This window comes from Lepidochelys kempii, chromosome 2 (genome assembly GCF_965140265.1).
Source record: "Lepidochelys kempii isolate rLepKem1 chromosome 2, rLepKem1.hap2, whole genome shotgun sequence".
NCBI classification, from domain to species: domain Eukaryota; kingdom Metazoa; phylum Chordata; order Testudines; family Cheloniidae; genus Lepidochelys; species Lepidochelys kempii.
The window spans coordinates 189285778-189302463 of record NC_133257.1 but is presented as its reverse complement, the minus strand read 5'-3'; the positions used below and the strand labels follow the sequence as shown (position 1 = coordinate 189302463).

Below are 16686 nucleotides of genomic sequence, written 5' to 3'. Positions count from 1 at the left end.
AACTCTTCTGGCTCTATCAATCTGTTTCTTTACTTCTGCAGGTGGGTATTGTAGTTGTAAGAAAGCTTGACAGAGATCTTGTAGGTGTTTGTCTCTGTCTGAGGGGTTGGAGCAAATGCGGTTGTATCGCAGAGCTTGGCTGTAGACGATGGATCGTGTGGTGTGGTCAGGGTGAAAGCTGGAGGCATGCAGGTAGGAATAGCGGTCAGTAGGTTTCCGGTATAGGGTGGTGTTTATGTGACCATTGTTTATTAGCACTGTAGTGTCCAGGAAGTGGATCTCTTGTGTGGACTGGACCAGGCTGAGGTTGGTGGTGGGATGGAAATTGTTGAAATCATGGTGGAATTCCTCAAGGGCTTCTTTTCCATGGGTCCAGATGATGAAGATGTCATCAATATAGCGCAAGTAGAGTAGGGGCTTTAGGGGACGAGAGCTGAGGAAGCGTTGTTCTAAATCAGCCATAAAAATGTTGGCATACTGTGGGGCCATGCGGGTACCCATAGCAGTGCCGCTGATCTGAAGGTATACATTGTCCCCAAATGTGAAGTAGTTATGGGTAAGGACAAAGTCACAAAGTTCAGCCACCAGGTTAGCCGTGACATTATCGGGGATAGTGTTCTTGACGGCTTGTAGTCCATCTTTGTGTGGAATGTTGGTGTAGAGGGCTTCTACATCCATAGTGGCCAGGATGGTGTTATCAGGAAGATCACCGATGGATTGTAGTTTCCTCAGGAAGTCAGTGGTGTCTCGAAGGTAGCTGGGAGTGCTGGTAGCGTAGGGCCTGAGGAGGGAGTCTACATAGCCAGACAATCCTGCTGTCAGGGTGCCAATGCCTGAGATGATGGGGCGCCCAGGATTTCCAGGTTTATGGATCTTGGGTAGTAGATAGAATATCCCAGGTCGGGGTTCCAGGGGTGTGTCTGTGCGGATTTGATCTTGTGCTTTTTCAGGAAGTTTCTTGAGCAAATGCTGTAGTTGCTTTTGGTAACTCTCAGTGGGATCAGAGGGTAATGGCTTGTAGAAACTCGTGTTGGAGAGCTGCCGAGCAGCCTCTTGTTCATATTCCGACCTATTCATGACGACAACAGCACCTCCTTTGTCAGCCTTTTTGATTATGATGTCAGAGTTGTTTCTGAGGCTGTGGATGGCATTGCGTTCCGCATGGCTGAGGTTATGGGGCAAGTGATGCTGCTTTTCCACAATTTCAGCCCGTGCACGTCGGCGGAAGCACTCTATGTAGAAGTCCAGTCTGCTGTTTCGACCTTCAGGAGGAGTCCACCTAGAATCCCTCTTTCTGTAGTGTTGGTAGGGAGACCTCTGTGGATTAGTATGCTGTTCAGAGGTATTTTGGAAATATTCCTTGAGTCGGAGACGTCGAAAATAGGATTCTAGGTCACCACAGAACTGTATCATGTTCGTGGGGGTGGAGGGGCAGAAGGAGAGGCCCCGAGATAGAACAGCTGCTTCTGCTGGGCTGAGAGTATAGTTGGATAGGTTAACAATATTGCTAGGTGGGTTGAGGGAACCATTGCTGTGGCCCCTTGTAGCATGTAGTAGTTTAGAAAGTTTAGTGTCCTTTTTCTTTTGTAGGGAAGCAAAATGTGCGTTGTAAATGGCTTGTCTAGTTTTAGTAAAATCCAGCCACGAGGAAGTTTGTGTGGAAGGTTGGTTTTTTATGAGAGTATCCATTTTTGAGAGCTCATTCTTAATCTTTCCCTGTTTGCTGTAGAGGATGTTGATCAGGTGATTCCGCAGTTTCTTTGAGAGCGTGTGGCACAAGCTGTCAGCATAGTCTGTGTGGTATGTAGATTGTAATGGATTTTTTACCTTCAGTCCTTTTGGTACGATGTCCATCTGTTTGCATTTGGAAAGGAAGATGATGTCTGTCTGTATCTGTACAAGTTTTTTCATGCAGTTGATAGATTTCCACTCCATACGGCTAAATGCAGTGCCTTGCATAATGACAGGTTTCAGAGTACCAGCCGTGTTAGTCTGTATTCGCAAAAAGAAAAGGAGGACTTGTGGCACCTTAGAGACTAACCAATTTATTAGAGCATAAGCTTTCGTGAGCTACAGCTCACTTCCTCAGATGCATATCGTGGAAACTGCAGCAGGCTTTATATATACACAGAGAATATGAAACAATACCTATTCCCACCCCACTGTCCTGCTGGTAATAGCTTATCTAAAGTGATTTCCAGCACAAATCCAGGTTTTCTCACCCTCCACCCCCCCACACAAATTCACTCTCCTGCTGGTGATAGCCCATCCAAAGTGACAACTCTTTACACAATGTGCATGACAATCAAGCTGGGCTATTTCCTGCATAAATCCAGGTTCTCACATCCCCCCACCCCCATACACACACAAACTCACTCTCCTGCTGGTAATAGCTCATCCAAACTGACCACTCTTCAAGTTAAAATCCAAGTTAAACCAGAACATCTGGGGGGGGGGGGGGTAGGAAAAAACAAGAGGAAACAGGCTACCTTGCATAATGACTTAGCCACTCAAAGTCTCTATTTAAGCCTAAATTAATAGTATCCAATTTGCAAATGAATTCCAATTCAGCAGTTTCTCGCTGGAGTCTGGATTTGAAGTTTTTTTGTTTTAAGATAGCGACCTTCATGTCTGTGATCGCGTGACCAGAGAGATTGAAGTGTTCTCCGACTGGTTTATGAATGTTACAATTCTTGACATCTGATTTGTGTCCATTTATTCTTTTACGTAGAGACTGTCCAGTTTGACCAATGTACATGGCAGAGGGGCATTGCTGGCACATGATGGCATATATCACATTGGTGGATGTGCAGGTGAACGAGCCTCTGATAGTGTGGCTGATGTTATTAGGCCCTGTGATGGTGTCCCCTGAATAGATATGTGGGCACAGTTGGCAACGGGCTTTGTTGCAAGGATAAGTTCCTGGGTTAGTGGTTCTGTTGTGTGGTATGTGGTTGTTGGTGAGTATTTGCTTCAGGTTGCGGGGCTGTCTGTAGGCAAGGACTGGCCTGTCTCCCAAGATTTGTGAGAGTGTTGGGTCATCCTTTAGGATAGGTTGTAGATCCTTAATAATGCGTTGGAGGGGTTTTAGTTGGGGGCTGAAGGTGACGGCTAGTGGCGTTCTGTTATTTTCTTTGTTAGGCCTGTCCTGTAGTAGGTAACTTCTGGGAACTCTTCTGGCTCTATCAATCTGTTTCTTTACTTCTGCAGGTGGGTATTGTAGTTGTAAGAAAGCTTGACAGAGATCTTGTAGGTGTTTGTCTCTGTCTGAGGGGTTGGAGCAAATGCGGTTGTATCGCAGAGCTCGTGGGGCGGCTGGTGGAGCGGAGCGGAGCGCCGCTATGGAGCTATGGGGCGGTCAGCTTCAGATCACGTAAGGTGCCTCTTACCCCCGTCCCATTTCCACCCAGGTTGGGAGGTAAAGCTCCGCCGATAAACTTTCGAACTCTGGTGCTGCCCTGACCAGGGACAGAGACTTTTGGGGCATTGGACTTTTGGGGTTGCTGGACTCAAGAACCAAAGGGAAAAGGGCATGCCCCAATTTGCCTGGGGTGGGGTTGTTTTTGCTCATGGGTTGTGTTATGAATCCGGTTGGTGGTGTTTCCCCAACATAATGCCACATTGTTTCTCTCTGTTATTAAAAGACTTTTGCTACACTCAGACTATGTGCTTGCGAGAGGGGAAGTATTGCCTCTTGGAGGCGCCCAGCGGGGGTGGTATATATTTGTCCCAGGTCACTGGGTGGGGGCTCGAGCCGGTTTGCATTGTGTTATTGGAATGGATCCCCTAGATATTGAACCCGGCCCTTGTTGCTGCCAACTCTGACGGGCAGAAGGGTTACATTTTTGGGGGCTCGTCCGGGAGCAGTCCTGTACCAGGAAGTGGAAGGCAAATGTAAACCTGTAGCCTTTGCCAGCCGAGGATTGTCTGATAGTGAAACTCGCTATCCCACCCACAAGCTGGAGTTTTTGGCCTTGAAATGGGCCATCACTGAGAAATTTCGAGACTACTTGTATGGTGCTCAGTTTCAGGTGTGGACAGACAACAATCCACTGACTTATGTGTTAACAAGTGCTAAGCTGGATGCTACAGGGCAGAGATGGGTGGCCGCCTTGGCTAGCTATGAGTTCAGCATTCAGTACCGATCAGGGAGAAGCAATGTAGATGCAGATGCATTGTCCAGGCGTCCGCAGGCTCCAGAAGTTGCTGTGATACCCACAGATGGAGTGAGAGCTATTTGCAGTGTGAGTCGCCGAGAGCCAGAGGCCCGTGAAGACTTTCAGGGATGTGTTGCAGAAGCTTTGGGCCTGCCCCCTGAATGCATGCCTTCTGCTTCGGTGAACTATATTGCATTAGACCAATCTCCTTTGCCCATGCTCAATGCGGCTGACTGGCAAGAAGCCCAGCGGCAAGATATTGACATTCGTGATACACTACTTGCCAAAAGGGAGGGGCGAAGCCCAACTGCGGTTGTCCCACCTAACCCGGAGGGTAAACTACTATTGAGAGAATGGACCAAACTAAAACTGATTCAGGGAGTGCTACACCGAATGACCACTGACCCTTTACAAAAACAACGAGCACAACTAGTACTGCCAAAAAAGTACAGAGCCCTGGCCATGAGGGCCCTGCATGATGACTTTGGGCATTTAGGGATGGAGAGGACCCTGGAACTTATTCGTAGTAGGTTCTATTGGCCCCGAATGGCTGAAGATGTTCGCAGGAAATGTGAGACTTGCGCTCGATGTGTTCAAAGGAAAACTCTGCCCACGAGGGCTGCATATCTCAAGAACATCACCAGCAACAAACCTTTGGAGTTGGTATGCATTGATTTCTTGTCTGTAGAGGTAGACAAGAGGAATGTTGGAAACATTCTAGTAGTGACTGACCATTTTACACGGTATGCACAAGCATATCCCACACGTGATCAGAGGGCCACCACCGTTGCTCGAGTATTGTGGGACAAATATTTCTCAGTCTATGGATTCCCGGCTCGGATACACTCTGATCAGGGGCGGGATTTTGAGAGTCACCTTCTGAAGGAGGTGCTGAAGATAGCAGGAATTAAAAAGTCTAGGACAACGCCTTATCACCCCCAAGGTGATCCTCAGCCAGAGAGGTTCAATCGAACCCTATTAGATATGTTGGGAACTTTGCGACCAGAGCAGAAGGCAACCTGGAGCCAGCATGTCGCATTTCTGGTGCATGCCTACAATGCCACAAAGAACGATGCTACGGGAGTCACCCCATATCTCTTGATGTTTGGGCGAGAACCAAGATTACCCATAGACTTGTGCTTTGGTGTATCAGAGGATGGAGATAGCTATGAAACTCATCAGCAATATGTATCCCGACTAAGAGAAAAGCTGCGGGATGCTTATCGCTTAGCTACCGCTGCGGCTCGGAAGAACGCAGACTGCAACAAACATCGATATGATGCTAGAGTGCGTTCGCAGGAGCTCCAGCTGGGGGACAGAGTCCTGCTGCGAAATTTGGGTATTGCTGGCAAACACAAGATAGCTGACAGATGGAAGGCAATACCTTACCTGGTGATGGAAAAGCTGGGAGATCTGCCGGTCTACAAGATCAAACCTGAAGACGGTCCAGGGCAAATAAAGACGGTGCATAGAAACCTTTTGCTCCCTGTGGGGGAATTGGTAAGCACCCCTTGTGAGATGGGCCACGGCAGGGCCGCCGGGCAAAACAGAGGTGCTAGACCAAAGCCGCCATCCAACACAGACAGTGGGCCCCCTGCAGCTAACTTACCCCTATTCTGCACATCTGAGAGTGAGTCTGAGGAGGAAGACACAACCCTGGTGTATCCTGGGATGGAGACAAGATTTCAGTCTCGATCAGCTGAACCAAACGAGAGTTTTCCCTCTTCCGCCCTAAACCCAATGGCGGAACTATTTAGGCCCCTTTCTGATACCCCGGTGCTGCTGATGAGACCCCCCTGTGATGACACACACAGGTTATTGGACAATGGGGACAGACAGGTAGAGGATGTTCTGGGCACCTTGGACCCTCCAGCGTTAGAACTAGGAGTGCAGGGGCCTACGCCAGTAGCCAAGGGACCCTCCAGGGAAGCCTCTCCATCCGTCACTCAAGAGGATGTTCCCCTTACTTCGGCAACAGAGATTCTCAATAGACGAGACAGGGTGATAAGACCAGTGAAACGGTTAACTTATGATGCACCTGGGGTGACTAGTGAGGAGCCAATACATTTAGCACACAGGCTTGTGGAAGCTAAAGTGGGCTTCCTGAGGCCCTTTGGAGGAAACCAATGAGTTGGTATAAAGGGAGTGTGATTTGTCGGGACGACAAAGTCTCGGCTGGGGGGAGGATGTAAGCAGTGTCAGGATGAGCTCCACCCTGACATCTGGTGGTGAGGTGTGGCAAGTTGTGGAAAAGAACTTCAGGGGCCGATCTCATTTGCATAGGCACACCCACCACGCCTAGAATGAGACCATAGCTGCCCAAATGGTCACTTTGGCTGCTGTGGGATCCCCAGTGTCTCTGTTATTGGGGCAGGAAGAATAAATTGTTATTACCCTGATTATGGGAACTGTGCTTGGAACTGTACGTGGCCTTTTGTTACGATGGAGGGATTCACCATCATCTAAGTAGCACTCGCTAGGCAAGGGTCATGGGTTCCAAAACTGTGTGAATGGAGAGAGGCTGGTGACAAGTATTAATACTTGGTGGCATGGGCCCCTTGGTGAGGGCCTTACATGCTGATTGCACTTCCTCCTCTCTCCACTGTGGAATATCAGAGCTAATTTTGATTTCATTAGAAGTCTAGTTATAGGCTGCTGAGCTCACTCTGGGCTGACAGTGCACCAGCACTGGGGCTCCCCTACTATAAGCTGAATTCACCTAAGAGCTGAAATCACTGAGTGTTGTGTTAAGTAGTGGGGGAGCCTGAAGATATATTGTGGTGCAGTTTGCGGGACGGCTGGTGAAGCAGTTCGACGCGGAGCAGTGTGTGGATGGCAGGAGCTGCTTGTGGGCCGTGGAGCTGAGTGAAGGAGTTCGTGGGGCGGCTGGTGGAGCGGAGCGCAGCTGAGCGAAGGAGTTCGTGGGGCGGCTGGCGGAGCGGAGCGCAGCTGAGCGAAGGAGTTCGTGGGGCGGCTGGCGGAGCGGAGTGCAGCTGAGCGAAGGAGTTCGTGGGGCGGCTGGTGGAGCGGAGCGGAGCGCCGCTATGGAGCTATGGGGCGGTCAGCTTCAGATCACGTAAGGTGCCTCTTACCCCCGTCCCATTTCCACCCAGGTTGGGAGGTAAAGCTCCGCCGATAAACTTTCGAACTCTGGTGCTGCCCTGACCAGGGACAGAGACTTTTGGGGCATTGGACTTTTGGGGTTGCTGGACTCAAGAACCAAAGGGAAAAGGGCATGCCCCAATTTGCCTGGGGTGGGGTTGTTTTTGCTCATGGGTTGTGTTATGAATCCGGTTGGTGGTGTTTCCCCAACATAATGCCACATTGTTTCTCTCTGTTATTAAAAGACTTTTGCTACACTCAGACTATGTGCTTGCGAGAGGGGAAGTATTGCCTCTTGGAGGCGCCCAGCGGGGGTGGTATATATTTGTCCCAGGTCACTGGGTGGGGGCTCGAGCCGGTTTGCATTGTGTTATTGGAATGGAACCCCTAGATATTGAACCCGGCCCTTGTTGCTGCCAACTCTGACGGGCAGAAGGGTTACATAAGGGTTATGGAGAAATTATCCCACTGTTTAGTCATTAAATCCCTGAGTTTTCCTTCTTATACAGCAGACCAAGTTTATAATGTTTTTCCTGCTGTGTTAAGCTTTAAGTTTTATTTACAGGTAATAACTGAGAAGCATCATTACCATACGACCTTAAAGGGTTTTTCCAAAAATCATACTCACTATATGTTGTTACAGGGATACTTATTATCATTAAATTTATTAAAATTATCTTGTTATCCCATGCCTTTTATTTAGACAATTTGTTTGCTGACCAGGTATGTCCTTTATCTGCAGCTCCTTTGTGCTGCTAGTTCTTTCCTTCCTTTATCGTTTAGGTAATTTGCATTTTCACAGAAGCTTCCTGCTTTTGGATTTAAAGCCATCAGCCGCTCAGAGACTCTATCTTAAAAGGGGCACAATGAACTTTCACCAGAGTTTTGATTACTTTTAACTTCTGCTTCCAAAACACACAGCAATCTGAAAAAGAAAACCCAACCTATTGTGGCTCCCTTTGGAGCCCTAATAGCATTTTAATTAAGTAGCATGGTATGTTTGCATTTCTTTTGCCCCTTCTCCAATATACCCTGCACATGTTCTGGGGCAAATGCACATTCCTTCCATAGTTTAACTTCTCTAATATTATCCAGAGCCATTTTAAAACTCAGTGTTTCTAACGTTGCTTCTTTTTGTTTTGTGCACCTCACCCCTGCTGTTGCTTCAGAGAGGCACTGTCTTTTTTTAATTTATTTTTTTTACTACAACTCTCATCTGCTATTTTGTTACAAAAACAAAACAAAAAACAAACAAACAAAAAGAATCCAGAATTTTTTTTTATATATTCTCCTGATTTTGACTGCCCTGCTGCAGCCACAACTTAAAAACATTTTAAATTTTGTAAAGCATTGAGTTACCTTTTAAGGGTTAAATGCCAAATCCTAAAGCCAAACAACACTAATTACCTGTGTCTAGCAAAAAGGTCTGTCAGTTTTGCAACTTTGAATTAAAGAGTCAAATGGATTTTTAGTGGCATTATTTAAAACAAAAACAAAACCAACTGGTCCTTAGAACTTTACATATTTACACACACAGAGATAGATACATACACATTTTCCTTTCCTTAACATCCCTTCCACACTGCTCTGTTTTTTACATCTTACATTCCCTTTATACATTTGAGGCAGCTAAGTTCCAACAGAACCCTCTTATGTTCTTTTAGCAAATTTGACTAAATTGTCCAGTCAAATGATTTTGCCTGGAGGTGCCATACATAGGACCTTCTTCCCCTTTACCTGCCTCCCTCCAGCCTCTGCAGAGTGAACTTTTTCACTCTTTTTGTATTCCTGGAGTGCCTCTTTCACTATTTTCAGTTGGCTTTCGGTATTTGTAGCCAGCACCTTCCAATTGTCTGCTCCCTTTTCCGTTTGTGCCTTTTCCTCTTTACATGAAGACAAGCGGAGGGAAGAATCCTTACATGCCTCCTACAACAACCAAATTGCTGCTGCATCTCTTTTGGCAGCACTAGAAGGTTTGTATATGAGGATTTACTGAGCTAATCTATCCTCTAGGTCCGAAATAGTGCAGACATTAGCTAGGGCTTGTTTAGTCCAAGGACTGTGCCCAAATTTTTGAAGGATTTGTTTAAAAGGTGTAATTTCTTTAACAAAAGGTGAGGTTGGAGTTCCTTCTGACTCCATTCCTCCCTTTGGTACTGGCTTACCCTGTTTTCTTTTAAACATCTTAAAATGGATATTTCAATCTCTTTGTCACTGCTGGTATTACTTAGCAAGTGACACAGCCTAGATTCTGAAATCATAGCTTAATCTATGCGTTTTTCCCCTGCTACCTTCCCGGAGCCAGCAGGTCCCCTGCTACCTTCCCGGAGGCCAGCAGGTCCGGTTAACTTGTTCTTCCCTGCTACCTTCCCGGAGGCCAGCAGGTCCCCTGCTACCTTCCCGGAGGCCAGCAGGTCTGGTTAACCTAATAGAAATGCCTAGCTCAATAGAGCTGGCGGTGTGCACACCAATATTTACAATAACTGAGGTTTTTTACCAATATTCCCCCTTTCGCATTTCTCCACCAAAATGTTATACCAATAAAATAAAAACCAGCAGGATCTTATTAAAGGGAAAAAGGCAAAATACCATTTTTATTGTGAATATAGAAAGAATCATAGTAAGCAGTTAGTTATAGCTATAACATTCCATTCAATCTCATATTTATTCACACATTCATTCATACAAACACACACACACACACACAGGTTCTGCAAGGTTGTTATCATAGTTACCAGCCTTAGAGTTGCTCATGCCAAGCCACTGGCCAGGTGGCCTGGACATGAGGAGGGAGCAGGGCCTTGTCAGATACTCATCTGATGCTCCTGGAAGTTGGTTTGCAGAATCAGACCCCAAAGTTCTCACTTTTTAGAGTCTATTTTTATAGGAATTTCTTCCTATGGCAGTCTATGGGAATTGCTTCAATTGAATCAATCAGCAGATAGCACATTCCTGACGGCTCCGTGCTGCTAGATGTTATCTTGTTCTTTGGTTCTTCCATTCTTGCCGCTGTTGGGTGGATTCCAGTCTGCCCTCCGGGGGTCCTCTGGTTATTTCCACTTGACGCCTTCTTCAGCCGATGGACACTGGATTCTTAGGCTGGCACCTCCTTGATCATTCAGTTATTATCCACACCAAGCATCCATCCACATCCATCCTCTATCTCTATTTTAATCACAATTGTTAATGCAACAAAAGGGCGGGGAGTCTCTGGGTGTTGTTTCTGTTGTTAGAGTATTGCTTTGAGTCTCTCTCTCTGTGAATTGCTTTGAGAACAGACTCGGTCTTAGAATGTACTAACACAATTAGCAGCTTGCAAGTTTCACACATAGAGGGAGAGAAACAGCACCAAAAACCAAGAGACCTCTTAATTAGTAATACCCTGGAATTTAAACTCTGGGGAATCAAACTCATTTGTGATTTTAATACAGAACTTCTTTAATATGATCCAACATAATAATGGTATTTACATCCTGATAAAATGCAAATTGATAGAGCCGGGGAATAGTTATCCAAAATACAGCTATCTGATGAAGGGTAGTATAGTCCCAGAGCCCTGTGCCAGGCTAAGACTTCAGCATGGACACAACCTAGAGATAATCCACTTTCCCGAGAGGCAGTAGCCTCTTCCATCGACCTAGCACTATCTACACCAGGGGTTAGGGCAGTATAGCTATATCTCTTAGGGGTCTGGATTTTTCATACCCCTGAGAGAGGTAGCTATACCAATGTAAATTCCTAGGGTAGACCAGGCCTCAGATTGCAAAGTCTGGGGATGTTCAAACTGGGAGGTTTGGTTTGGGCCCATTTCTATCTCTGGGCTCCTTATTCCCAAAAAGATATTAACAAATTGGAGAAAATTCAGAGGCCAAATAAATAGAATAACTGGAGCGAATGACCTCAGAGGAAAAATTAAAGGAGCAGAATATCTTGTCTGAACAACAGGTAGGATGGTCATGAGAATCAGCTACTTGTAAATAAACACTGAGGAGTGGGAGGAGCATGTGCAGCAATAATGAAGGGGCATGGAATGAAATTGAGCAAATGAAATGTTGGGTTGAATATTAAAAGACTATTTCCTGTAAGTGAAATCTATTAGATGGTAGACTCCCAAGGAAAGTGGTGGCAACTACATTGTTTGAGTCATTTAAAATTGGAGCGTACAAAGCCTTGGAGAATCTATGTGGAAAACAACTCTGTCTTGGCAGGGAAATGGACCAGATGACTAACATCTCTGGTTTCTGTTAACTCTCTGACCTCAGCTGTTTGTCTCATTGACTAAGGCATGACTTTCTCATGGTCATTCTCTCTTTTAATGCAAGCTGCCATAGACATCTTCTATTCCGCTTTTTAATAAGAGGATACACCTAATCTGTGCCTCTGTAATCCTTCTTTATTTTGCAGATGCCAGAAACTGCAAAGATTAATGAAGATTTTACCTGCTCCTTTATCTTCAAAAATACCTTGTGTGTTCCCTTGGAAAAGTGCAAATTGCATGTAGAAGGACTGGGCATTTTTAAAATGGAAACGATTGATCAAGGGTGAGATTACACTTAAAATAATTGTGGTACTTTGCATTAATGTATAGCTTCTGCTGTCTGTAGAAATTTGTACACTTTTTAAAAGCAATTTGGTACATCCAATAATATGTTCCATTGCCTTTATAAAGTCTATTGGCCCTAGTCAGACCTGGTACAAGCAGATGCAACGCCACACAATGTATGTTTCCGTGCAGCAGCCCATCTAACATTGGTTTATTCAACATATACAGCTAAAGAATAGACTTTCTTTGCCTTTTCCTTTCAATGACTTTAGCCTTATCAGAGTGTGGGATGGTCTGCCAAGGAAAGTGGAGGAAGCCACATCTCTGGACACAGCGAAAAGAAACCTAGGGCTAAATACACAAGGGCACTTAGGCATTGGCATGCCGGACTTCAAGGCAGCCTGCCGCCTGATGGAGTTCACAGCCCCGAGTTAGGCACCCAGGCTCCCACCATACAATGCATGAGGAGAGTTAGGGTGCCTGAGAAGGGGATTCACAGAAGCCAGCATACTGAATGGAGAGCTACCTAAGTGAGCAGGTAGGAAATGCTGAGGCTAAGTCCCACCCCTCTCAGGGTGCTCAGCGCCTAAGTCCAGGCCAGAGGGCACATCCTGTCCTGGAGTTAGATGCCTAAGCCAGGTCAGCTGCTTTGGTAGCCTGTGGCCTTGCAGCCAAAACCCAGAGAGAGAGAGACTCACAGCCCCTTATAGCTGATAGGTGAGTGCCCTGACCACTAGGCTAAGATGTGGGAAACCTGAGTCCAAGTCCCTGCTCCAAATCAGGCAGAGTGGGAATTTGAAAACAGGCCTCCTACATCCCAGGTAAGTGCTCTAATCACAGAGAAGGTGGTATGCCCCAGTCTGCAAAATTCCGCATCTGTTCGCCCCCGCGGTCCATTGTAAGGATTTAGACATGCTCTGGGAACACTTAATGGATCAGTCCCTGCAGGCAAGATAGGTGGGGAAATGCCTATTCTGAGAATCCTGCTGGGGCTTAGGTGTGAACTAGAGTGCTGAGCAAGTTGGCACCAAAAGTTAGGCCGTTTTGTGCATACACATCTGCAGAAATTGAGGCACATAGTGTTAGGCAGAGCTCAGCATTGCCTAAATGTTGTCCTTAGGCGCCTAAAGTGGCTGTTAGGCACCAAAGTCTCTTTGTGGATGAAGTCCCTAACCACCAATTGGCACTTTGGTTCATTCCCTTCCCTTCTCCCCCACCCCCAGTAGAATTTTTGTTGCACTTTGCGTTCAGGCTGCAGGAAATATCAACTCTATGTAGACTATGAAAGCTATATTTCATTGGCAAAGAAACTGTTAGAAAGCAATGACTATACACAGCATTGTGTTAGTAACTGTCTTTTTCCCCCCCTTCTCCTTAGGGACATAATGCCTGGTAGGATCATTAAATCCCAAATAATATGTGCTCCAAATAAAACAGGAGAGAAAAAAATTGTAGCCAAACTGACGTCTAACCAAGTCAAAGGAATATCTGGGGAAAAGATGATTACCATCACCGCCTAGGGGAATTACTGAATATCTTAACAGGGTGTCACTCTTGGTCTTGCTGAATATGTACTAGAGATGGATGTCATTGGCACTTCCTGCCTCCTGGATTAGTGAATTAGAGGCGATAAGCCACTTACATTACCTTATCTCCTATTAAGGGCACAGTTGCTTTGATTCTAGTTAATGGGGATTTAATAAAGATTGTTAAAATCTACTTTCACCTGTATTAATTTGTCAGTTTATGATGATTAAGGACTTGTTTTGAGAAAGTGGGAATGGTTAGACTGTGGCTCATGCTGAGGTTAGCTTTTCCTTTTGTAACAATCACAAGCTTTGTGTAGTGATAATGCCATTAGTATCTGCATGCTGTTTTGCCTTTTTAAACTCCTGGATGGGGTGAAGTAATGGTTTATCTGTCAATTACTGTCATGCCTATTTTGGTGTTCCATGTGTGCCTCGATTCATAGGATGGATTGGGGTGTATCATATGTTACCGGACTGGCAGTATCATGCATTGTCGTGGTTGATATCCAGGTATTATGCATTATTGTGCTGATTGTAGCATACTGCGAGGTTTTACCTCACATAACATGGCTTTTCTTAAAGAAACAACCTAAAACCGGATCCCAAGCAGAGGTCTTCTGAATAGTCCCCCTTTTGTTATCTGTTTGGCAAATTCTTTTTAATTTGCACTTGCCTCTTTCATGACAATAAACCTCGTTACTTTTGGGTTCTGTAACTCTGTTATTGCTTCTTATTTCTGTATGTATCTAGTATGCTGTAGCCCATGATGGTACATGAAAAGTCTTGGATTTTTGTGGAGCACTCTGGTTTAGGCATTCTCCCCTGGTGTGTGACTAGGCTCTAATTGATTTAGTCTCCAAACCCCCAATGCTCTCTGTGCAGGCAAATCCAGAAATCTGCCTCTGTGGTCCTCCTTGCAGGACTGGAGCCTTACACTGCTCATCTTGCAGAAGGAAGTGGATGATCATTGTCTGTAAGATGACGGTGACCATATGTCCCATTTTGCCCAGGACAGTCCCTTTTTTAAGCCCTGTCCTGACTTTTTGGGCAAAAGTGGGCATTTATCCCATTGGCTCTTGCCGACTTGACTTGCAAGAACCAATGGGACAAACGCCCACTTTTGTCAGAAAAGTGGGGTGCAATGCGGAGGAATGTGCAGGGTGGTGAGAGGCAATGCCAGCCCCATACAGAAGGGGGAGGCATGGCTCCAGCAAGCAACGACCGCTTCATAGGGGGGGTGGGGAGGGACAGGGCTCAGGCGAGCAGCAACCCCAGCCTTGTGCAGAGGACAGGCGGGGCTCAGGCCAGCCTCACAGGGGAGGGAGGCAAGGGGCGGCCTCAGGCCAGCATTACACGGTGTCCCGTTTTCCCTTTGGGGAATATGGTCACCCTACGTAAGATGCATTTACATGGGGCTGGTAGAAAAATACGTTATTCTTCATGGGGGAGCAGGGGAGAATGTATTTGTTAAAAGCTCCCATAAACATTTTCAGTGTTTTTTTTAAATCAAAAAATGAAACCAAAATAATTTCACTTTTGAAAATCCTTTTACGGAAAACATTCTGTTTCTGGTTTTCCCATTAAGAGAGGGGCGAGTGTTGTCAAAAATGACCATTTTCCATGAAAAGTTTTGTTTGACAAAAAGCCATTTTTCACCTCAATTACTTTGATAAAAAATTTCAACCAGCTCTACTGCTATATTTGAAGGAATTGGCAACTGTCATATCATGACAAAATACTGCCGTAAACTGGGTGACCATATTTCCTATGCTAAATACGGACACCTTGAAAAATTACGGGTATTGAAGTGAGTTCAGTGGCAGTCAGTCAGAACCATGCAGTACAAACATTCAAATTAACATCAAGTTGACTGAGCCCCTGTTAAAGAGAAATACTGCATCGTTGGATTCTTTTTATTTCCCTTCTCTCTTCAAGGCTTTAGGGTTCACACAGGGAGGGGTGATAGAAACATCCCCTATCCCCCCGCCTGACAATCACATGGGGAGAGGTGACACACACACACTCCTGTACACCTCTATCACATGGGGGGGGCATGAACAATCGAGCTGACCCTCCCTACCCCACGCTCTCTGCCCTCTGTGCATGACTGGGCCCCCAAGATGGACCCACCTCTCCTGGTATCTGCTGCCACGTCTTCCCAAGGCAACACATGGGCAGGGGGCGTGCAGGGTCACATGCCCTACCCCCCAGATTTCTGTCAGGGATCACACCAGAATGTGGCCAACAGCAACCTTTCAGCACTGCGTGGGATGGGAGCTGCTTCCAGCTGCCATAGACACCGACTCTGTAGGTGCTCTGGGGCTGGAGCACCCACCAGCAGCCAAGCTCCCCGCCCCGCCCCAGCTCACCTCCACCTCCTCCTCCTCCCTTGAGTGTGCCGCGTCCACACTTCTCCTCCCAGCGCTTTCCGTAACAAGCTGTGGGAGGGCGGGGGGAGGAGCAGGAATGCAGTGCACTCAGGGGAAGAGGCAGGGATTTGGGGAAGGAGTCCAGTAGGGGCAGGGAGAGGGCAGAGTTGGGGTCGGGACTTTGGGGAAGGGGTTAGAATGGGGCCGGGGCTGGGGGGAGGGGGCCAAGCACCCACCAGCACCAGGAGAAATTGGTGTCTATTCCAGGCCCGGGGGGGAGGAGGAGGAGGAGGTGGGGAAGGGATGACCTGGCTTGTGTCTTTGCAGAGCTCCTCTCTCCCTGGGCTCCCAGGTGGCTGGAAGCAGCTTGTCCTGTCCTGCTTGCGTAGTGTTGAAAGGCAGCTAATACCTTCAGGCTGCTACTGACCACCACCATAATCCAAAAAGAAAAGGAGTACTTGTGGCACCTTAGAGACTAACCAATTTATTTGAGCATGAGCTTACATCCGATGAAGTGAGCTGTAGCTCACGAAAGCTTGTGCTCAAATAAATTGGTTAGTCTCTAAGGTGCCACAAGTACTCCTTTTCTTTTTGCGAAGACAGACTAACACGGCTGTTACTCTGAAACCCACCATAATCCAGTCGCCTTCTGTCGCTGGGCTACAGCGCAGGCAGGAAGGGGTTAAGCCCTAAGGATGCATTGTGCACCAGGGTTCAGGGAACCTGAGTGCAGGAGCATCTGTGAACCCAGCCAGAGAGGTGGCTCAGCAAGGGAGAGTGCCTCCAGGACAGAGCAGCCCCGTGCTCCCTGGGGGCAGGACCCAGGGTAGTGGAGCAGGGTTGTGGTGAAGAGAGTGCTAAGCCCCTGCCTGAGGGGCTGCTGTGGAGCCTGCAGGGTCAGGGCACAAACAGGCTGTAAATTGCTTCCTGCTCACCACCACTCCAGAGCATAGCTGAGGGGCAGAGAGGCTTCCCCATGCCAGCCC

At 46.9% G+C, this 16686-nt stretch overlaps 1 protein-coding gene across 1 annotated transcript in view; it reads left to right on the top strand.

Moving 5' to 3' along the window:
- TGM4 (transglutaminase 4) overlaps positions 1-14022 on the top strand; it is a 46397-nt gene extending 32375 nt beyond the window's left edge. The window contains exons 13-14 of the mRNA XM_073333138.1: positions 11664-11800; positions 13181-14022. Coding sequence (XP_073189239.1) covers positions 11664-11800; positions 13181-13322 — 279 coding nt within the window. The 3' untranslated portion in view covers positions 13323-14022. The remainder of the gene's footprint in view (positions 1-11663; positions 11801-13180) is intronic.
- Positions 14023-16686: the final 2664 nt, after the last annotated feature.